Source organism: Muntiacus reevesi, chromosome 22, assembly GCF_963930625.1.
Source record: "Muntiacus reevesi chromosome 22, mMunRee1.1, whole genome shotgun sequence".
Taxonomy (NCBI): domain Eukaryota; kingdom Metazoa; phylum Chordata; class Mammalia; order Artiodactyla; family Cervidae; genus Muntiacus; species Muntiacus reevesi.
In genome coordinates this window covers 30952860-30977243 of record NC_089270.1, presented here as the reverse complement: position 1 = coordinate 30977243, position 24384 = coordinate 30952860, and the positions used below count along the sequence as shown (strand labels likewise).

General features: G+C 37.7%; 2 protein-coding genes across 6 annotated transcripts; both read right to left on the bottom strand.

Moving 5' to 3' along the window:
- Positions 1–398: 398 nt before the first annotated feature.
- LOC136152680 (UDP-glucuronosyltransferase 2B18-like) lies at positions 399–21666 on the bottom strand. 5 transcript variants are annotated; one of them, XM_065914020.1, is made up of 7 exons: positions 21340–21657; positions 20937–20988; positions 20039–20187; positions 7205–7336; positions 4920–5007; positions 3849–4068; positions 399–678 (listed from the first exon to the last, which is right to left on the bottom strand). In XM_065914020.1, exons 1-7 carry the CDS (start codon positions 21655–21657, stop codon positions 399–401), a joined length of 1239 nt encoding a protein of 412 aa, XP_065770092.1. The 5 variants fall into 5 exon arrangements, with proteins under 5 accessions (XP_065770092.1, XP_065770088.1, XP_065770089.1 ...); XM_065914016.1 differs by having other exon boundaries at positions 20937–21666; XM_065914017.1 differs by having other exon boundaries at positions 20039–20183; positions 20933–21657.
- On the bottom strand, positions 13640–15732 carry LOC136152980 (dnaJ homolog subfamily C member 21). Its single transcript, XM_065914588.1, has one exon. It carries the CDS (start codon positions 15558–15560, stop codon positions 13959–13961), a length of 1602 nt encoding a protein of 533 aa, XP_065770660.1. The 5' UTR covers positions 15561–15732; the 3' UTR covers positions 13640–13958.
- Positions 21667–24384: the final 2718 nt, after the last annotated feature.

Below are 24384 nucleotides of genomic sequence, written 5' to 3'. Positions count from 1 at the left end.
AATTTTAATAACAAGAAAAACCTATAAAATTGACATGAAAACGATGTTAAAAATTCTGGATATCAAGCAATTGACACATGCTATAAATAGGCTTCTTATTGCTGTTATTTTTACATAGAGCATGTGAAAAATAGTTAAACACAATCATTTCTTTTTAGATTAACTTTTGAATTAAAATAATAAATTTCAATATGCATGCATATAGTTTTATTATTTATTTCATTTTTCATCAGTGTTTTTTCTTGGCAATACACATTTTTTGTCAGGTAGAAAATTCCTTGAAAGTAAAATTTACATTTTGTCACAAGAGGAGTCGAACTTTATCGTAATTCATCTTACTGTAGTAAATATGAGGAGTTCTGTTTATGTGGCAAACCTGCTAGACATCTCAGAAACAGCTAGTCTCTTTTCCCCTTCTTTCCTATGCTAGCACACTTTCGGCAACAAAACAGGCAACACTTTGTGATGACAAACACAGCAGTTGCCACACAGGCCAGCAGGAACCCAATCACGTCCAGAGAGTGGTACTGGAACCAGGTGAGGTCGTGGGCGGCGGGCCGCAGGTGCTTGGCTCCTCTGTGCCGCATGACAAATTCAATCCAGAAGATCGCTCGGTCCAAGGGTTTCATAGGCTGATCATGTTGAATGGCTGATAACCTCATGACATTCTCTTTATAGCTGAAGGAAAATCAGTGATCAATTTATAGAATGAGCTATAACAGATAAATAAGTGAAATGTCCTTGCAAATGGTAACAAAAAGTGCAACACAGTGGAAGAAAAGTAGCTCCTTTTCCTCCAAGGTGATTACTGAGATCTTAGCTTATGGGCTGTGCTGTGCTTATCAGTCAGTCATGTCCGACTCTTTGCCACACCATGGACTGTAGCCAGCTAGGCTACTCTATCCATGGTGATATTCCAGGTAGGAATATTGGAGTGGGTTGCCATGCCCTCCTCCAGGGATCTTGCCAACCCAGAGATTGAATCCAGGTCTCCTGCATTGCAGGCAGACTCTTTACTATTTGAGTTACCAAGGAAGCCTGAGAATACTGGATTATCCTATCCCTTTGCCAGGATCTTCCCGACCCAGGAATTGAATCAGGGTCTCTTGCATTGCAGGTGGATTCTTTTCCATCTGAGCTACAAGGGGAGCCCAGCTTATGGGCTAGGATTTCTTAAATTCTTAGGTTTCAAGTTACAAAGAAAAGAAAGAAAATGAGAGGGAAAAGACTGTGTAGTCTAAAGTGGCATGAGTTGTTCCAAAATGAAAAAAAAAAAATCATAATTTGTTTGTTCAAAGATTGAATTATCTAGTAAAGAATTGTTAATTGACCTGGTAAACATGTTTTAAAATGCAGTCATAATCCAGATATAGCAAGTATATCTATGATTAGGTTGAGACGCAGGTCCAGAAAGGACTGATCTTACATTAGTGAAGTAGTAGTTGAAACTATGGAAGTGAATTGACTTGGTTTGATTTCTGACTCTGATACGTGCTGGCTGCTTTTTATTCTTTCTGTCCCTTAGTTTTTAAAAAATTAATTGTATTAATTTTTAAAACATTTTTATCTTTAAACTTTTTATTTCATAACTGGAGGGCCCAATCACAATAGAGTCTGTTCCTCAGGTTTTCATTTTTGTATAAAATGGATAGAAATAGTACCTTATCTGGTTATTTTGAGAATATCATACTGATTCTTATAGACATTCTTAGAATCTAGTATACTCTCAGAAAATGTTTTCTCATATTGTTCTCCTGGTTCTTGTTCTTTTAGAACAAGATTCTCTTAGAATGTGGAGAAGACTCAAAATTTCACTTTCAGGCTTTGCAGTTGCACTGCCTGAACTACTGTTTCTACCGTGGAAATGATGATGGACTGTGGGTGTGTTTGCATTCAGTTGTGTCTGACTCTTTATAATCCCATAGACTGTAGCCTGCCAGGGTCATCTGTCCATGGAATTCTCCAGGCAAGAGTACTAGAGTCGGTAGCCATTCTCTTCAGGGGATTTTCGTGACCTAGGTATGATGGCTAACAGACAAGAAAGTAGGAAGAATAATGAGATATGTTATGGTTCATGAACTCTAAATCACAGAGTGTTATAACATGGCACTGCGGCGATAATAATGGAGTTAACTTTTCTCCCTTTTCTGCCAAAATAGGGGGAGCATTTGGTGTTTGCAAGGATTGCAGTAATCAGGAAACATTTTTGTGATACAACAGGGATCAGTTCAGTCATTCAGTGATGTCCGACTCTTTGTGAGTCCATTGACTGCAGCACGCCAGGCTTCCCTGTCTATCACTAACTCTCAGAGCTTGCTCAGACTCATGTCCATTGAGTCAGTGATACCATCTAACCATCTCATGAATAGACTACAAAAAGAAGTTGCTTAATATGTGTAAAGTAACACTATGCTACTAAATAAAATACATGGCATATCATGAACATTCAGTATATAGCAGCTAAAAAATCATCTTCATTTTTCACACCAACTTTACATTATTAAAATTAAAATATATAAAGATACTAAAGAGATGTACATTTATATAGGATCAGCAAATGAAAGATCTATTACTTAAGAAAAAAATAAATTTTTTTGCTTTTTTTTTTTTGCACTGCTCATTTAGAGCAATAGCTGTCCTAAAATTAAATTTAAATAACACTGCTATAAAGACACAAATACACACTGTGTTACTATTACTGACATTCTCAAAATGTTTCATTGCAAAGTCATTATGAAACAATAGGGGGAAACATATACATATTTATAATATTAATATAATTGTGTTACTGAAATTCACATATATCCTGAAGTGATTTGGAAATCAAATATTTCTCGTTTTTGAAAATTTGGCTTTTAGACAGTAATATCCCATCATATCTCTTCCAAATAAGACAAAATCAATCACAACCTAAAGAACTCAGGATATATCTACATTTATAAGCAATAGCTACATAGTTGAATTTAAGTTAGAAAGTTCTATTAGCAAAGTATTATTAAAAACTTGCAGATTTAGAGAACAAATTTTGGTTACCAGATTCGAGGAAGAGAAATATACGTATAGGGGTGTAGGAAGCTAAAATTACTGGGAATAATATAAGCTCAAGGTTGTGTTGTACAACACTGTGAACATAACCAATAATTTTGAATGGAAAATAGGCTTTAAAAATTGTGTAAAAAATTTTTTTAAAGGAATATCTCAACATATCCTTCCAAATCAATTGCATTTAGATTTATAATTCTTCTAAATTAGACAAAAATTATGACAATCAGAAAACCTAGGAATAAACCTGTATTTATAAATATTTTTTACATAGTTGAAACTGAGTAATTAGAAAGCTCTAGGTGTTAACCATTTATCAGTGATGGGGTCATAATATTAGCATAGAAACATGGAAAATATTAAATGTAATGGGAATTTAAGATTGATTATGTCAAAGGAGTTTACTGAAAATAAAGTATCTTTGTAGAGTTTAAAACATTTGAGGAGTTCACAGGCAGAAAGAAAGTAAAGTGGGCAGATGACTATTCATATTTATACGATGCATGTTTCCCTACTTACCTTTGTTCTCAATGCTTCTTAACCCTTCTATTACCATTTCAGTGAATCTTCTCATTTGAATGCTTAGTCTTTCAGAATTTCTCTACTATCTTTAAACTATTGACAAACCTTTCCCGTAAAACCATAAAAAAATGTTGAGACACTCAAAATAGATTATTATTGATTGTTTCCAAAGCATTGAGTAAATGTTACTCCTCATTATACTTATGTGAAGGCTCATTTCTGCCTCCGTGGCCTTCAGATGAGAACTTCTCTAGATAGAATGTCAGGTAAAAATGTATACTCACAAAGGATTATTAATGACTTCCTTCAATGCATTGAGCAAATCTTCTGTTGACATTCTTTCCAAGTCCAATCTGATAGCTGCTCCCTTGGCCGTCATGTGAACAACGTTATGAGGTTGATCAGCAAACAAAGGAAGGCCCACCATAGGGACGCCGTGGTAGATGGCCTCGTAAATGCCATTGCTTCCACCATGAGTTATAAAGGCTTTGGTTTTTGGATGACCTAGGATTGAGTGAATTTCAATAAAATAATTAATTATAACTTTCAGAAGAAAATGAGAAATGGGCTTTATAAGGCACTGAAAGAAGCAGTGTTTTTTAAGATAACAGATTATTACACATATGAGAGTGCTTTTAAATTGCTTTCAGAACTCAGAAAAGAAACTGCTATGTCTGCTGAAAGGGTAAATGAAGACTTTGTGAAAGCAGTGCTGAGTCACTTGAACGTCACAGATGAATCCATGATTGGCAGGTGAACAACTTGAAAGAACATTCTGGGTAAAAGAAACCACATGTGCAAAAAAAAGAGAAATTATTCTCTTAAAGATATAGTGGAGTCATTTAGTCTGACAGGAATGGTATCAGGGGAAAAGAAGGATAATGGTAGTGGCACTGGAATCAGAGGAAGGAAAAGCAACCCTTTGTCATGAAGTGTGTTATTGTGTCATAAAAATGATTGCAGATTTTTTTCTTTTACAGAAAATGGAAAGTCACCTGTAATAAAAAGGGAACTTGTTTTTAGTAGCATTTAGCATGTCCCTACAGAGGAGAAAAGAGAGGTATAAGGAAAGAATTCAGAGACAGAACAACAATCCAGGAAGTTATTGAAAAGATCACGGTGAGTAGAAATTAGAGCCAAAATAAAGATTCTGGCCATAAGGGGTGTGACTGTGTAGAATAAAAAGCCAATTGTTATACATTCTTCCTTTTTCCCCTTGCATATGAAATAAAAATAGAGTAATACATTTTTCAAGTGTTTCAATAATTCTCTATACATTTGTTTCCTTTTGAAGCGCTATCACTTTGCTCAGCTGTTACTCAAGTTTTCAATATCTTTTTTCTACCAAGTCTTACCAAGAAGGTCGTTCTGGGGGATCCACTTATACAGCCGAGTATTGGGTCCTAAGGTGTCTGGTTTTTTGCCATCGTATCTCCATAGAACCTGTTAGGGTAAGGGTAATATCTTATTGTATGAGTTGAACTTCAAATTTACAATTCTAAAGTGATCAAAATATATGTAGTTACATGTCTTCCATATGACATGTAGGAAATGAGGGCATATTAAGTAATGTTAACTGTTAATACACTGACCAGCTTTCCAGATGGCGCTGCTTGTAAAGCACCCATATGCTAATGCAGGAGACATAAGTGATGTGGGTTCAGTCCCTAAGTTGGGAAGATGCCCTAGAGTAGGGCACGGCAACCCACTCCTGTATTTTTGCCTGAAGAATCCCATGGACAGAGGGGCTGGGAGGGATATGGTCCATAGGTCGCAAAGAACTAGACATGACTAAAGTGAATTAGCACTCATGCACAATACCCTGACATGAAGAGGAACACCTACATTTGATATACACATGATGGCATAGACAATTGAGATGTCAGTGCCAACATGAAAACTTAAATAGTTTCTAGGTGGTCTTATTTCAAGTATAAAGAGACAGTGACAGATTACAAGTGACCTATATACTTATTTGCCTTCTTTTTACACTAGCTGTCATCTTCAAATTTAATATTCATTGATTTCTTTATGACCATTATAGAAGGCAGTTTAGTTATATCAATTTTAGTAAAATAATTTATTTTATTAGAATTTCACACATTTTGTTACAGAGCGGAAAATGCATGCATTAGCCACTTAGAAATAAATACCTTTGCTCACTCATAATTTATTAATAAGAAGTTAATTTGTGTTTCTTAGGAAGTATAGCTTCATTTAAGTTATAAACTGTTAAGGGCTTGCAAAAGCAATGACAACTGGAATTTTTTGACATGAATCCAAATTATTGCCACCATTACTAGACTTGGTTGTTTTACCTTTAGAATAGAAGAGCCAATTGGAAATTTGAAAGGGACAATAGGGCTATTGAAAAAGTTCCAAAATAGTGGCACCAAAGTTTATTCAACTGATCTTGAATACTTCAACAATGAAGCACAAAGCATTGACAGAATTGATTAATGTGGTCTCTAGATCCAGTAGAAAAATAAGGAACAACTTTGGAATCCAAGCAATTCTCATAAACTGGGTTATAATTTATTAGTGTTTAACTTCTATTTGCTCTGTGAATGAATGTAAATTAATTTTAGTTTCTCAGCAAAAAGTAGCATAGATTATTAGGGGAGGCCTATCAGATTGCAAACTAAAAAAGTTGTTCACAAATATCTGAAGACCACGGGGGTATTTTATATATTAGAAAAAAAGTTACTGCTGCATTTTCTGAAGAAAAAGGCAGCTGAATCTTCATCATGCCAGTCTTCCTTATGCTTGACTGCTTCTTATATTCCCTTCTCCCTCTTCAATTAGGAGGAGGAATGTGACAGGTTAGAAGCAGAGTTCATTAAGGACCAGACTTTACAGAGTTCACCTTAAGGGCAGGACCCTATCTTCACTCTATCACATTGATCTTCTTGCGTCAGATTTTAGCAGGGCCTGGCATGCTGCAATTCATGAGGTCGCAAAGAGTCGGACATGACTGAGCGACTGAACTGAACTGAACCGAACTGAGTCAACCAAGGAAGCAGATGTTTCTTTTCTCTAAATCAGTGTGGTTGGATGCCAGTTGGGGGAATCTTGTCCATCCTTTCTCTGAGTAGCACTCTGAAAAACACACTGATAGGTCTGCTCCAAAATTTATGGGACACATAAAAGCCCAGGATTACATGTTAAGTGTACACTGCAAGAAGCACAATGGCCTTCTATCAATATTGCCTAACATTATTGTGTTATATTGTTATATTATTGTGTTATATATTTTCTGTTAAAATTTAATCTCAGAGAACATTTGTATGTGTACTGTACCTCAGATACCATTCAAGGAAATGGAACAAGTGACAAAACAGAAATGGTGGTTTCTTCTCCGACCCCATGATACCATTAGAATACCAAAATTCATATTGTATCTCTTTAATATCATTTTTTTTATTGCAGTGTTAATCTAAATTTTTTATGGATGAAAGATACTCCTTGTAATTTTATAACACCTACTATGTATATATAAACCACCTACTATGGTTTATATATATGAGAGATAAATTGGAGTTATCATATAATTTACCTTTCTGTTGGAAAATGTCTAAAATCAGACCTTTTATAGACTTAGACATTAAAGAGTTGTTCACTGTTAAGTTACTGTGTGTACCTTTTGTGGAATCTGGGCAAGGGCTGATGCAATCACATTGGCTCTTTCTTCTGACATGTTACTGATCATTGACCCCAACGAAAATACCACAATACCATGTTCTCCAGAGCTCTGCACAAATTCTTCCATTTCCTGTGAAAAAAGAATTTGCTCCATCATAAAAGAGAAGGAGCATAGAAAACATTATTGAAGGGATTGCTGCCAGCAACTAAACCGAGGAAATCAAATATAGTCTGGAGTGGAGATTTAAAAAAAATATTGTGGTAAAATACACATGACATAAAATTTACTTTGTTAATTATTCCTAAATGCTTAGTATAGCGTCATTAAGTATATTCACATTGTGCAACCAATCTCCAGAACTTTTTTCATCTGGCAAAACAGGAATTCTATGCTCATCAAGAAATTCCACATTCCTCGTACTCTAGCCTCTGGCAAGCTTCATTCTACCCTCTGTTTCTATAAATGTGATTAGTCTGGATACTTCTTATAAGTTGAATTGTACAATATTTGTCTTTTTCTGATTGACTTATTTCACTTAGTGTAAGTTTCCTTCATGTTGTGACATTTGTCAGAATTTACTTTTAAATGTAATATTCCGTCACTTGTATATATGACATTTTGTTTATTGCTTCATCTGTTGGTGGACCCTTGGGTTGCTTCAACCTCTTGACTCTTGTGAGTTGGGCTTTTATGCACATGTACAAATGTCTCACTGGGGTATTCAATCCTTTTGTATATGTGCCCACAGAAGAGAAATTGCTGCGCCATAGGTGTTGATATGTTTTATATTATTCTTGCCACATACTATGTAGTTTATAGAGTGATTGTCCTCCTCATGCTCCTTAAATATGTTATCTTCCCATTTTGGACATTGGTTAGTTGTGCTAATAAACATTCAGCACAAAAAAATATTCTTAAATTTTGAAAAAAAAATATTATTTTCCATAGTGGTTGTTTTTTATTTTTTGACATAAATCACCCCTGAGGTCCTTGGGAAAGAAATGGGTGATATGAGGTCTGTTTCTTCTATTATGTGGGTTTCAGTTTAGTTGCTCAGTCATGTCCAACTCTTTGAGACCCCATGGACTGCAGCATGGCAGGCTTCCCAGTCCATCTCCAACTTCCAGAGTTTACTCAAACTCATATCCATTGAGTCAGTGATGTCATCCAACCATCTCACCCTCTGTCATCCATTTCTCTTCCTACCTTCAATCTCTCTTAAGTATCAGGGTTTTTCAAATGGGTCAGTTCTTCGCATCAGGTAGCCAAAGTATTGGAGTCTCAGCTTTAGAATCAGTCCTTCCAATGACTATTCAGGACTGATCTCCTTTAGGATGGACTGGTTGGATCTTCTTGCAGTTCAAGGGACTCTCAAGAGTCTTCTCCAACACCACAGTTCAAAAACATCAATTCTTTGGCCCCCGGCTATCTTTATTTTCCAACTCTCACAACCATACATGACTGCTGGAAAAACTATAGCTTTGACTAGATAGACCTTTGTTGGGGAAATAATGTCTCTGCTTTTTAATATGCTGTCTAGGTTGGTCATATCTTTTCTTCCAGGAAGCAAACATCTTTTAATTTTATGGCTGCAGTCACCATCTGCAGTGATTTTGGAGCCCAAAAAAATGAAGTCTGTTACCATTTCCATTGTTTCCCCATCTATTTGCCATGAAGTGATGAGACCGGATGCCACGATCTTAGTTTTCTGAATGTTGAGGTTTAAGGCAGCTTTTCAACTCTCCTCTTTCACTTTCATCAAAAGGCTCTTTAATTCTTCTTTGCTTTTTGCCATTAGGGTGGTGTCATTTGCATATATGAGGTTATTGATATTTCTCCCAGCAATCTTGACTCCAGCTAGTGCTTCATCCCATCCAGTGTTTCTCATGATGTACTCTGCATATAAGTTAAATAAACAGGGTGACAATATACAGCCTTGACGTACTCCTTTTCCTATTTGGAACCAGTCTAATGTTCCATATCCCATTTTAACTGTTGCTTCCTGACCTGCATACAGATTTCTCCAGAGGCAGGTCAGGTGGTCTGGTATTCCCATCTCTTTCAGAATTTTCCACAGTTTGTAGTGATTGACACAGTCAAAGGCTTTGGCATATTCAATAAAGCAGAAGTATTATGTATATTTATGCAAATATATCTTTGTATAAGTAGGAAATTAGATAAGGCCAATATACACTGGTGGCAAGAGGATACTGTTAAACACTATTATACTGAGACTTTTCATCTATTATGTTATTGATTACTAACATAGATTCTTAGAAGGAAGTCTTACTGCAGGATTCAGCTGACCTTAAATTCTTTATTATTATAGGTCTACTAAATCCTTTATTCCAGACATACTTTTTTTGAGAATTATCTTAGGTTAGTCATTAACATTTCATTTCCCTATTAGCACTATGAAAACTTTCAGCTCTATAATCCTTATCTTAAAATTTGTCATAATTTCCCAAACTGTCTGAATTATAAATCCCTGACATTGAGAGGTCTGGTATTATTGTTGGGAAGTTCTATGAGATAGTCCTAGAAGTCCTGTTTATAACCCAGAGGTATACTTGTGTAGTTACTGATTTGACTGGCCATATTGCTGAATTTGCTTACCGGTGGCACCCTTTATCCTTTGCATAATTGATGTCGCAGTAGGATGCATAATGTCAGCTGTGGTGAAGGACCCTCAGAGTCCCCTATTTAGTGCCCCCAGTGAGCACCGGCCCGACAGTGGGAGAGGTGCCCCAGGGCTTTCTGCAGCAGAGATCTGGTCACCTTTTTAGTAGTTCACTTTAAATGATATAGAACTTCACGTGAACCTGTATTTGCCTGTATTGTTTCTGAATTATTTTGTCTTGTGGTCCTTTTTCCTTTCTAATTTAAAAAATGTACACTTTGTACTAGGATAATTACACATTGCTCAATGATCCTGTTTAATAAACTTAGAGGAGCAAAATTTTCCTGACCAGTAGTAGCATTTAAAGTTACTTGTCTTCATTGCACTGTCATGTTGGCTCGCTAACCAAAGCTGTGAAAGATACATCAATTTGGTATTATTTTAATATATACTATATGTACAAATTAATCACTGATGTGGATGTATTCATTTCATACTCTGATATCTTTGTGAAAATAATATAAGATCATGGCAAGAAAATATGCAAATGTATGAAAATTTATATAAAAGGAAATAAGATTTAATGAAATGCTCCATTCAGAGATATCCTTATTCTCAAATTTATATACTTTTAGCAAAGGTTGAAATATATTTGATATATAACATTATGTAAGTTAAGGTGTATAACATGATTGATACATTTATATCCAGTAATATGATTGACATTTTAATGATGTTTTGAACCTCCACTTATAATTATAATTTCTATTTTTGTTAACCTCTATTCTCTAAGTAAATATGATGGTGATAATAATAAAATATTGTTGTCTCTATTCATTATCCTGTACCTTAGGCCTCTAGGACTTGTTTACTAGAAAATACTAATTTGTATCCTTAAGGAACGTCTCTCCTATTCTCCCACCTCTTAGCCCCTGGTAACCACCATATTACTCCTGTTATATGAATTCAGCATTTTTAGATTTCACATACAAGTGATAATATACAGTATTCGTCTTTGTCTTTTCAAAAAGCTAAGCAGAAATGAAAACTTTTGCTAGACTAAGCAAGAAAAAAACTGACTCAAATAAATAAAATTAGAAAAGAAAGGGGAGACACTGCAACTGATACTCCAAAAGTACATAGGCTCCCAAGAGTCAACTATGAATAACTATATGCCAAAAATTAAATGCATGAGAAAAAAAATAGATAACTTTAAAAAAACACAACCTATCAAGACTGAATCAAAAAGAAGTAGAAAATCTCAACAGTTTTAAGAAGTAAAGAGATTGTATCATTAATCAAAAGCATAAGAATACACAGAAGCCCAGGACCAGATGGCTTCACTGATAAATTCTTTGAAGCATTATAGAATAATTAACGTAAATTTTTGAAAAAAATCTTTAAAAATTAAAGAAGAGGTTAGGAATGTTTTCAAACTCCTTCTACAAGGCCAACATTACCCTGATACCAAATAGATAAGAACATTACAAGGAAAGAAGATGATAGGCCAATACCGCACTGAGTATAGATGTAAAAACCCTCCACAAAATATCAGCAAACCAAACTCAAGAACACAGTGAAAGCCTTATATTGAGTGAGCAAGTGAGATTTATCCTTGGGATACAAGGTTGGATCAGTGTACTCATATTAATAATTTTAATGCTTTGCACAAATAGAATGCAATATAAAATAACTTGATTTTCCAAACAGATGTACAAAACACATCTGATAAGATACAACATTCTTTCATGATAAAAACTGTCAACATATTGGATATACAAGGAGCATAACTCAATGTAATAAAGAACGTATATGACAAACTCAAAGCTAACATTATATTCAACAGTGAAAATTTGAAACCTTTTTCTCTAAAATCAGAAATGAAACAAAGATTCCTGCTCTCACAATGCTTCAGCATAGTACTGGAAGTTCTAGCTAGAGCAATTAGGTGAAACAAAGTATAAGAGGCATCCTAAATATAGAGGAAGAGTTAAATTGTGTGTGTGTGTGTGTGTGTGTGTGTGTGTGTGTGTGTGTTTGCAAAAGACATGATTTTTTGTATGAAAACCTCAGATTCAACCAAAACTCTTAACTAATCAACAAACTTAGTAAGGTTGCAGGGTATAAAAGCAACATACATAAATCAATTCAATTTTGATATACTAATAATGAAACATCTGAGAAAATAATTCCATTCAGAACAGCATCAAAAGAAGAAAATAACTAGAAATAAATTTACCCAGTGACATGAAAGATCTTTATGTGATAACTATAAAGATTGTGTTGTTACACTGTTGGTGGGAATGCAACTAGTACAGCCACTATGGAGAATAGTGTGAAGATTTCTTAAAAAACTGGAAATAGAACTGCCATATGACCCAGCAATCCCACTCCTGGGCATACACACTGAGGAAACCAAATCTGGAAGAGACACGTGTACCCCAGTGTTCATCGCAGCACTGTTTATAATAGCCAGGACATGGAAGCAACCTAGATGCCCATCAGCAGACGAATGGATAAGGAAGCTGTGGTACATATACACCATGGAATATTACTCAGCCGTTAAAAATAACACATTTGAATCAGTTCTAATGAGATGGATGAAACTGGAGCCCATTATACAGAGTGAAGTAAGCCAGAAAGATAAACACCAATACAGTATGCTGCTGCTACCGCTGCTAAGTCACTTCAGTCGTGTCTGACTCTGTGTCACCCCATAGACATCAGCCCACCAGGCTCCCCCTTCTCTGGGATTCTCCAGGCAAGAACACTGGAGTGGGTGGCCATTTCCTTCTCCAATGACTGAAAGTGAAAATTGAAAGTGAAATGCTTAGTCGTGTCGGACTCTTAGCGACGCCATGGACTGCAGCCTACCAGGCTCCTCTATCCACGGGATTTCCCAGGCAAGAGTACTGGAGTGCGGTGCCATTGCCTTCTCCGCCAATACAGTTTACTAACGCATATATATGGAATTTAAAAAGATGGCAACAATAACCATATATGCAGGACAGAAAAAGAGACACAGATGTATAGAATAGACTTTTGGACTTTGTGGGAGAAGGCGAGGGTGGGATGATCTGAGAGCATAGCGTTGAAACATGTATATTATCAAGTGTGAAACAGATCGCCAGCCCAGGTTGGATGCATGAGACAAGTGCTCAGGGCTGGTGCACTGGGAGGACCCAGAGGGATGGGATGGGGAGGGAGGTGGGAGCGGGGATCAGGATGGGGAACGCATGTAAATCCATGGCTGATTCATGTCAATGTATGGCAAAAAACACTACAATATGGTAAAATAATTAGCCTCCATCTAAAAAAAAGATTATGTTGTAAGAAATAGAAGAAAAGACAAATAAATGGAATGTTATCCTAAGATCATGGATCAGAAGATTTAATATTGTTAAAATATTCACAAAAGTATCATACCTCCTAATTTTAAATTATACTAAAGCTGCAACATTTCAGTGATAGTGTTCTGGCCCCAAAATAGACAATTGGAACCTCATATAGGGTTTAGAATTAAAACCCTGAATATATAGCCAACCAATTCAACAAGAACACGCCCCGTGGAAAGAATAGTCACTTCTTTCTTTTTGGAGAAAATTGAATAAGTATAAACACAGGAAATGAAATGAGACCCCTGCCTTACACCCCTCACAAAAATAACTCCAAATGACTTAAAATAACTCCAGAGACTTAAACAAAAGACTATAACTTATAACATGCATAAAGGATGTTATATACCATAACATTCCTAAAGGAAAATGTAAAGATGGAACTCCTTGGCATTGGTCTTTTTTTTTTTTTTTTTTTTGTGTTAAAATAATTTAATTCTCCCTGTACATTGCTGTCCACATGAGCCAACAAAAGTCAAGAATGCATACTTTACAATATTTACCTGTTTTGGGACATTCAAGTCAATTTCAGACGGCAAAAGTAGAATTCAGTCACTAATGACATGTTTAAAAAATATATATTAAACAAAAAAAATGTTTTTGCAAGATAAAAAATAATTTTCCACAATGCAATAAACTGCAGATCACTGAAATTTTAACTCTTTAGATGATTTCAGTTCAGTTTTTGGTTTCAAAATCTAGAGACAACTGAAAGAAAAAAGCATTGGCAGAATTTCTATCTGTTTTTACGTTTCTCTTTTTTGTTTCGACTATTTGTTACACTGTTCAAAGATGCTGAGGATGAAGGTGCTCTCGCCTGACCGGTGGCCTTTAGATGATCAAAAAGTTTGTTCCGGGATGGAAATTCACTACGGCAGGTTGTACAGCTGATAAGCACATCACTCACTGTCTGTGGTTCAGCAGGCACTCTGACAGACTTTTTAGTATCTTTGGCTTTCTTTCCTTTGGGTTTAGAAACACTTTTAGCCTCAGCTTTGGGGTCATCACACAGTTCCACAGTCTCTGTGACCCCAACATTTTCTTGGAGACTATCTTCTGATTCTTTGGCACTATTTTGATTTAGGTTGGTATCTTCCGGGTCAACCTTTACTCCTTCTCCAGTTCCATTTTCATTGAAATTATCATCATAGTTCTGTGCTGGTTTCTGTTTCTTTTTCTTCTGTTTTTTAGAAAGCTTTTGTTTTGGCGCATCCTCCATCTCTTCCTCGGAATTGGCATTCAGACTGTTTTCATCAGTTTGAGGTCCTGAAAAATTTGCATCCTCCTCCTCCAACTGTTGTTTTAACAAGGCAACCATTTCCCGATGTTTCTTTGATTTTTCATGATTCCTCATAGCCTTTTCAGTCTTGAAAGACTTGTCACACGCGGGGCAGTAAAGGCCATCATAAAGTTCTGCGTCCTCGGCCTCGTCGCTGTCTTTACCATCCTGTCCATCTCTGAGCTCCTGGTCTTCCACTTCATCTTCACCGGATCCATCTCCAAACTGCTTTTCATACTGCGCCTCCATCTCCCTGAGCTCCTTTTCCAAGTCAGCTACCGCCATCCAGGTCTGCTCTCTGTACTGCTCTGCCAGCTTGGCCTGTTTTAGCTTCTGCTGCCGTCTCATCGCCTCAGCTTTCCTGGCTTTCTCTGCATTTTGTTCTTCCACGAGTTTTCGATGAGCCTGCACTCTTCTATCCCTTTTACGGATGAAAGAGACCAGCTGACGGACAAGCTCATTCTTCTCTTTCCTCGCTTTGTCCCGGATCTTTTTGTTTTCTTTTTCCATGGCTCGCTTCTCCCAGCGGTTTGAAGCCTGCCGTGTGTCATATTCTTCTTTCCAAGCAAAGTTCTTCTGAGTGCAGAAGCTCTGCCAGTAAGCATAGAAAGGGTGGACCACCGTATCATAGTCACTCTGGGAGTCTCCAAAAGTTGGGAAATCTTCCATGTCCTCTTCTAAAGCAGATTCTAGTTCTTCCTTTGCAATCATTTCAAAAACATTACGGTACACCGTATAAAAGCCCTTTTCATCATCACCATAACCAGAGTAGCAGGTAACAGTGAAATAGTGAAGCAAATCTAAGCTGTCATCTTGATATTCTCCATCAAGCCCACCTTTAAGCAGAGCCTCTCTATGATTATCATACCACGCTCTCTCCTGAGGGTCACTCAACACATCATATGCCGCTTGGATCAGTTTAAATTGTTCAGCTGCTTCTGCGGCATTATCCAGATTTTTATCTGGGTGCCATTTCAGGGCCAGCTTCCGATAGGCTTTCTTGAGCTCCTCCTCGCTGGCGTCTCGCCGCACCCCCAGCGCTTCGTAGTGACACTTCATCGCCCGACAGGGCAGGGAGCTCGGGCCGGGGCCGGGGCCGGGGCCCGGGGCGGGGCCGGAGCCCGGGCCCGGGCCGAAGTGGTGGCGACGGCCCTGGTGGTCCTCTCCTGCGGCGGGAGCCCGGCGCCCGCACCGGGCCAGCCAGCGAGCGCGGCGGCGGCGACGGCAGCGCCGGGCGGCATTGATCTTAAAATGATGTTTTTTATGTGACTTCAAAACCACAACAAAAGGAAAAAAACCCACAAGTGGTACTATATTATATTTAAAGCAACTGCACAGTAGAAGAAACAATCAACAGCGTGAAAATGCAACCTTCAGAATGGAAAAAAGAATGTTTTAACCACATATTGAATGAGGGGTTAATGTCCAGAATACGTATAGAACTCATACAACAAAATTCAATTAAAGAGTGGGCAAGAGAACAAAATAGACATTTTCTAAAGAAGACTTCCAAATCATCACCAGGTATATGAAAGATACTCAAAATCAGTAATCATCAGGAAAATGTATTTCAAAATCACAGGGAGATATTACCTCACCTCTGTTAGAAAGTTGGTTTAGACCTTAGGGAACATAAAAGGAAATTTCTTAATCTTGGAAATGGTAATTTCAGTTTTTGTTTTTTTAATGTTAGAGAAAATTGTGATTTTATTATATCTGATATTTTTCAACTAAATAATATATATGATTTACTTTAGCTAAATATTCCTTATAAATACATACATTTATATAATAAAAGAATGATGTTCATTTTAGCCAAAGCACAGGTGAAGAGTCTCAAAACTCACAAAAAGATTTTAGCATTTCATCTTATATATCTGATTGGCAAAAATCTTAAAATTTCCTAATGTTAAAAAAGTTTACATTAAGTATGTTAAATTAAATTTTATTTAGAGTAAATTTTATCAAATTATTTTCATTAATTTTTATGTAAACTTTTTAAAAAAAATTTTATTTTATTAGTTGGAGGCCAATTACTTCACAACATTTCAGTGGGTTTTGTCATTCATTGACACGAATCAGCCATAGAGTTACACGTATTCCCCATCCCGATCCCCCTCCCACCTCCCTCTCCACCCGACTCCTCTGGGTCCTTCCAGTGCACCAGGCCCGAGCACTCGTCTCATGCATCTCACCTGGGCTAGTGATTTGTTTCACCATAGATAATATACATGCTGTTTTTTGAAACATCCCACCCTCACCTTCTCCCACAGAGTTCAAAAGTCTGTTCTGTACTTCTGTGTCTCTTTTTCTGTTTTGCATATAGGGTTATCATTACCATCTTTCTAAATTCCATATATATGTGTTAGTATGCTGTAATGTTCTTTATCTTTCTGGCTTACTTCACTCTGTATAATGGGCTACAGTTTCATCCATCTCATTAGAACTGATTCAAATGAATTCTTTTTAATGGCTGAGTAATATTCCATGGTGTATATGTACCACAGCTTCCTTATCCAGTCATCTGCTGATGGGCATCTAGGTTGCTTCCATGTCCTGGCTATTATAAACAGTGCTGCGATGAACATTGGGGTGCACGTGTCTCTTTCAGATCTGGTTTCCTTGGTGTGTATGCCCAGAAGTGGTATTGCTGGGTCATATGGCAGTTCTATTTACAGTTTTTTAAGAAATCTCCACACTGTTTTCCATAGTGGCTGTACTAGTTTGCATTCCCACCAACAGTGTAAGAGGGTTCCCTTTTCTCCACACCCTCTCCAGCATTTAGTGCTTGTAGACTTTTGGATAGCAGCCATCCTGACTGGCGTGTAATGGTACCTCATTGTGGTTTTGATTTGCATTTCTCTGATAATGAGTGATGTTGAGCATCTTTTCATGTATTTGTTAGCCATCTGTATGTCTTCTTTGGAGAAATGTCTGTTTAGTTCTTTGGCCCATTTTTTGATTGGGTCATTTATGTAAACTTTTATAATTGACCATTAAAATACTCCATGGGATATCTAATCTCTAACAGTTTGCTGAATACTATAATCTTGATGATTAACAAAATCAATTTCATTTAGGAATTAGATCAAGGTGGCTGGCACACATTGGGTTAATGATAGTATGCTATAATAACAAAATAAAAATAATGACAACAGTTAATATTTCTTCTGAATCACTGAGTATATGCCAGTGACATTTTGGATGTTTCACATGTACTTACAAATTTTTTCTGTCAACAATATAAGGTTGGTACCATCATAAGATATAGTACGGTCATATCGCTATGAATACTGTAGTCTAGTTTTCACTTATTGTTGCCTACATCTATCAACAACCTGCAAAATGGTCTTTTCTCCCACAATTTACCCTTTACATCTAATCCAGTGACTACATGTTGATTGTTGTCTTGTTGTTTGTTTGTTTAAGCAATGATATAATATAGCGCTTAGCCGCTCAGTCATGTCCAACTCTTTGTCATCCCTAGGACTGTAGCCCACCAGGCTCCTCTGTCCATGGGAATTCTCCAGACAAGAATACTGAAGTGGGTTGCCATGCCCTCCTCCAGGGGATCTTCCCAACCCAGGGATTGAATCCAGGTCTCCCACATTGCAGATGGATTCTTTACTGTCTGAGTCACTAGGGAAGTGCAAGAATAGTGAAGTGGGTGACCTATCCCAATATGAAAAGGAGTCCGCCAAGGCTGTATGTTGTCACCCTGCTTATTTTACTTATATGCAGAGTACATCATGAGAAACGCTGGGCTGGAAGATGCACAAGCTGGAATCAAGATTCCCAGGAGAAATATCAATAACTTCAGATATGCAGATGACACCACCCTTATGGCAGAAAATGAAGAGGAATTAAAAAGCCTCTTGATGAAAGTGAAAGAGGAGAGTGAAAAAGTTGGCTAAAAGCTCAACATTCAGAAAACTAAGATCATGACATCCGGTCCCATCACCTCAAGGCAAATAGATGGGGAAAGAGTGGAAGCAGTGTCAGACTCTATTTTTTTTTGGGGGGGGGGGGCCAAAATCACTAGATATGGTGATTGAAGCTATGAATTTAAAAGATGCTTACTCTTTGGAAGGAAAGTTATGATCAACATAGACAGCATATTAAAAAGCAGAGACATTACTTTGCCAACCAAAGTCTGCCTAGTCAAGGCTATGGTTTTTCCAGTAGTCATCTATGGATGTAAAATTTGGAGTGAAGAATGCTGAGTGCCAAAGAATTGATGCTTTTGAACTGTGGTGTTGGAGAAGACTCTTGAGAGTCCCTTGGACTGCAAGGAGATCCAACCAGTCCATCCTAAAGGAGATCAGTCCTGGGTGTTCATTGGAAGGACTGATGCTGAAGCTGAAACTCCAATACTTTGGCCACCTCATGCGAAGATCTGACTCACTGAAAAAGACACTGATGCTGAGAGGGCTTGGGGACAGGAGGAGAAGGGGACGACAGAGGATGAGATGGCTGGATGGCATCATGGACTCGATGGGAATGAGTTTGAGTAAACTCTGGGAGTTGGTGATGGACAGGGAGGCCTGGCATGCTGCAATTCATGTGACTGCAAAGAGTTGGACACAACTGAGTGACTGAACTGAAGTGAACCTATCCCTTCTGCAGGGGATCTTCCCCACCCAGGAATCCAATTGGGATCTCCTGCCTGGCAGGTGGATTCTTTACCAGCTGAGTTACCAGGAAAACCTGTTTAAACAATATTTACACTTTTCTTTCTTAATCCTTTCAATGTTTTCCCAATACCCCTACTAAATATTTAAAGTTGTTGTTTCCAGCTGACTTCACCAGCATCGTCTGTCACTTTACTTGGACTCTTCCTGTTTAGATGAAGCTTGGACTTCCTGGCAACTGCCATTACTACTCTACATGCTTTTCTTTTCTATCTTCTTCTACCCCTGCCCTATCCCTTCTGTTTATTCTTGAGCATTCTTCTGATTTCACCTTAATTACCAGTGAATAAGAGATACTGTCTATGATTCATGCTGTATATTTTTAGCATTCTGTACTTTCCTTTTTATAACATTTTCACACAATTTTTATGACTTGCTTGTATTCTGTCTTTCCATGTGGAGTGTCAGGTAGCAAAAACTGTGTCTACACCATTAGTGTATGCTAGTACTCACTTCTAGAATATGTGACATATGTAATTATCCTTTAACATTACAATAATAATAATAATAATAATATAGCTAATATTATATTACTTATATAAAATGTAATATAACTATAAATATTATTTAGTGGATATCTGATTATGCTTCATTATGTGTCAAATAATGAAGCTGTTATTTAACTGACATATTCTTAGTGTCCCACATATTCTAGCTTATTTGGTAATGACAATGAAATTCTGATACTTTGTTAGCATAGACATATATCAGTATCTAACTAGAAGGTCACTTTATCCAGCTTCCCACATCTGACTCACTGTAATCAACCATTTTAAATAAAGAATGCAGCATGATTCCTATTGAAAACACAAAGTTAACAAAGAAGAACAAAGAGGAGCAGGTGACCTTAGGCAGGGGTTTGGCAGGTTTGCAGTGGAGGCCTCCAACAAATTCAACATTTGGTAGCCGTGGGCGAGGAAATGAAAAATCCCAGTAGTTTCGAATAAGCCACATTTCAGCTTTCCCCATTGTCTCAGCTAATGTAGTGGGCCTTCCTGAAAGTGAAATAAAAAACAAAAAGCAACAATAAATATTGGAGCAAATGAGAATATTGCCATGTGTATATATTTTAGGTAATTTTTGTAAAGGAGTTTGGGATGATGTGGTCAAAGATGTTTGAATGTATCTGTTCTTTGATAAATATAAACATAACATAGTATAATATAATATGTGTGTAATTCTCTGTGTACATGTCTTCATTTATTAAGACATTTTATGAGATTTCTATTGATTTTTTTAAATTTAAAAAAAGAAGTTTTGTGAGTTAATATTCACTTGGAGAAGTCCTATGTGCTTCAGTTTGTGGTATATGACTTCCTGGTATCAGAAACTAGTAATGCGTTCTACTTTACCCTATAATTTAAGCATTTTCATAATATTTATAAGATTGATGGGTCACTTTATATCTTTGTTTCACTCTTTCACTTTTTGAGACAAGTTTCTGTAAAATTATATTTATACAAACTCACCTTCCAAGGCACAAGGAAAGATAGGATTTAACGCTACCAAGTAAGAACATGATTACCTAGTTGTTGTATGTTGTTTGGTCTCTAAGCCGTGTCTGACTCGTGTAACCCAATGGACTGTAGCCTCATCCATCCATGGGATTTTCCAGGAAAGAATACCAGAATGGGTTGCCATTTCCTTTTCCAGGGGATCCTCTCAACCCAGAGATCCTATCTCACATCTACTGTATTTACAGGCAGATTCTTTACCACTCAGTCATTAGGGAATCCTGACTTACCTAGTACTTCACTGTAAAAGTGACTCCACTTCTTCTCATTGTACATCTGAAAACAGTAGTCAAAATAAAGTACATATATCATATTTTTTACCCTCTCCATGAATGTCATGTGATCACTTAATTCAGACAACATAACAGGTACATAGGATGGTGGAAATGAAAGTCTTCCACTCCTCTTTTCAACCAAATAGCCAGGTGAGAAGTAGAGACTGTACACTAGCGGTACTTTAAGTATCTCAGCCAGGAGCTCTCCACAGGGTCCAACAACATCTGCAAGAACGACATCAAACCTTGATTCCTGTAGTTTTGTCATAAGCTTCTTGTTTGAAACCGCTTCACTACATAGCTTTATACTCATATCAGAAAGTTGGTCAAATAAACGTTGCATTGTTGAAAGATGGATCCAAAAGTAATCTTTCACCACAAGAATCCATGTCTCAACCAAAATCTTGATAACATTCTGATATTCATCTTTAGTTAAAGATATAGGGAAAGTCTCAAATTTCAAAGCCAATGGTTTGTTTGGATCAATAAGAGTGGAAGCTGAAGATTCCAGTACAGTCACCTCATGGCCCCTCGTCACAAGTTCATCCAGAATTGTCTTCATATTCATCCAGTGACTAAATTCCACTGGCCACACCAGCACCTTTCCACAACTCCCAGAGTTAAAGTAGCAAGTGAGCTGTACCAGCTGTAGAAGCGAGAGCCATTTCATAGACATCGTGTTCATATGCCGTAGTTTAAACAATTACTATATCCTTTTGCTCTTGCTCAGGCTTATATCCAGAAGAAATCATTCAGAAGTTAAATTATAACTCATTTGCCTCAAATAAATAGGTTACATGAATAGTCAACAGATGTGGAAATCAGATGAAAGGGCAAAGTGTAGACTACTTCGAGATTATACAGTGTGTTTATATTGATTTGTCAGTGCTATCACCCAGCTAAAAGTCGATGACCTTGTACACACAAATCAGTTGTATCAATTATGTAAGAACGAAGACTGGTGTAAAACAGTAGCAAGTGAGAGGCTCTTGTGTCTCCAGTCACTTTGACATGGAATGAGAGAAAGGTGACATCACAAAGATGGAACATTAGGAGGTTCCAACACTTGCATCCTTCACAGACACAAGAAAAACAATACATGAACAACTATGAACCAATATAAATTACTTTCAAAATTTGTGGGCTACAGTGAGGAAGCAGTGGAAACCCTGCAGGTTGCAAAATCTGGGACTACTGTTTAGAAAAGCATGGGAAAGATTTTACCCCCACATTCCTTCCTTCATTTCAGAGGAGCTTGGCACGGGCAGAGATCCCCTCGGAGGGATTTCAGCCCATGAGGAACAATAACACAAGGGAACTCCGGCAACCTCATCATCATGACCTTTGCAGCCTTGCTCCTGAGCGCTTCCACAGTGCGCAACTACACTGATTCAGCTGACAGAGCTGCCCAGGGCCCTGCTGCTGTGTACTTCCTGAGGCTGGAAATGCCACTGTGGTGACACCTGACTTTGGGGTCCAGGAGTCTCCCCATCTCTCCTGTACCCCAATTTCCCTGATTGAGGTGTCACAGTGCCTTACTATCTGTGCAACTAGAGTTTCTGATCTGTGTCCAGCTCCCAGGTTCTAAGTCAGTGACTTGTCCTTAAGAACTGTGGCCATGCTGCTATTTATTTGGGTCTCACCCTGTTATTCCTAATTCTGGCTTTGACTGACCATTACCTAGGCTGAGCTGACACTGTTTTACACACCATTCCTGGGCCCTGAGTCATGGCTTTATCCTGTCATTGCTGAGTCAACAGTGCCTCACCGTGGGTCCTAGTCAGGGACCACAATTACCATGTTCACACCACTGCCTCTCTGCACCTCACCCTTGGGTCCCAACATGTGGCTCTAATAGGTCGTTACTAGGAACATAACGGCTGAAGTTCTCTCCCTTCCTCTGTGGCCAGAAGTGGAACTTTGACTCATCGTCCCCAGGCTGTGCATCCCAGGTAAAGAACCTGGGCCTGAGTCATTGCACAGCCCTGTCATCTCAGGGCCTAAACCACTGCTGCCTTCCCCCACCTCTCAAATATATTGTTAAATAACCATATCATATGTCTAGAAATGCAACTAAAGTTTACTTTCTTGCTTTTTATATTTGTTAAGAGAAGAAATGAGAAGTTTTATGCACTTAGGCTACCTGACATAGTTGCTTCTCTTTACCAGGGCCCTTTGGTCTATCACCATGATTAGGATTGTAGTCTAGGTTTACTTTCCTCAGTCAGAGGCCTTCCTTCAAGTTCTATAAGGCAGATTTCCCAGAAATAAACTCTTTTTTTGCAGTGATATGGAGAATAAGACTATCTATATTTTGCTTTCATTTTTAAATAAGTATTTATTTATTTTTGGTTGTGCTAGATCTTTGCTGCTGCACGAGCTTTCTCTAGCTTCAGCAGTGGGGGCTACTCTCTCAATTCAGTGGCTTCTCCTGTTACTGAGCACAGACTCTAGGGCATCTGGGGTTCAGTAGTTGTGGCAGGTGGCCTCAATGGTTGGGGCTGCTGGGCTTCAAAACTCAGGCTCACTACTTGTGGTGCATGGACCTGGTTGTGGTGCATTCTGCTCTGTGCCATCTGGGATTCTCCCGGATCAGTGATCAAAGCCATGTCTTTTGCATTGGCAGATGCATTCTTTTCCACTGAGCCACCAGGGAACCCCATGACCTCATTTTTGAAAGATAGTTTTTCTTGATGTAGAATTTTTGGCTTACAGGTTTGTCTTTTAGCATTTTCAATATATCATCTCACTGCCAGAGAACATTCCTTGTGTCTAATGAGAAATAAGTAATATCTTGACATTCTCTTGTAATGATGAATTATTTTTCTTTAACGCTTTTTCTTTAACCCCCTTTTTTTTTTTAATGCTTTTAGACTTTCTGTTTTTAGTTTTCAATATTTCATTAGTCCCTGTGTATGGCTCCTCAATATTTATCCTTCTTGGAATTAATTGGACAATTGGATTGTACAGATTAATGTTTTACATCATAATTGGGAGGTTTTCAGGCATTATCTTTTGAATATTTTACTCTGCACCTTTTTCTTCTGGCACTCCATTTTTGTGTATGTTATTGTGCTTTATTACTTCTATGGCCATGCCACCCTGAACACACCCTCTCATCTGATCTCAGAAGCTAAGCAGGTTAGAATATAAGTCTTCCCTGGTGGCTGAGATGGTAAAGAACCTGCTTGCAATGCAGGAGACCTGGGTTAGACCCCTGAGGGCATGGCAACCCACTCCAATATTCTTGCATGGAGAATCCCCATGTTCAGAGGAGCCTGGAGGGTCACAGTCCTGCCAGTGAGGTCACAAAGTCGGATACAACTGAGGGAGTGAGCACACAGCACATGAATCATTCTCTGGTCTCTGTTTACTTTTCTTTATTCTTTTCTTCCCTTTTCTT

Bases quoted from the DNA above. Each gene is read 5' to 3' on its own strand.
- LOC136152680 (XM_065914016.1), bottom strand. From the start codon at position 21,666: ATGAACACGATGTCTATGAAATGGCTCTCGCTTCTACAGCTGGTACAG. The intron at 20,188-20,936 runs GTAAGTCAGGAT...TTTCACTTTCAG, and splicing joins CTTTTACAGTGAAGTACTAG to GAAGGCCCACTACATTAGCT. The intron at 7,337-20,038 runs GTCACCTGCTCC...CTTTTTTCACAG, and splicing joins CTGCCAAACCCCTGCCTAAG to GAAATGGAAGAATTTGTGCA.
- LOC136152980 (XM_065914588.1), bottom strand. From the start codon at position 15,560: ATGAAGTGTCACTACGAAGCGCTGGGGGTGCGGCGAGACGCCAGCGAG.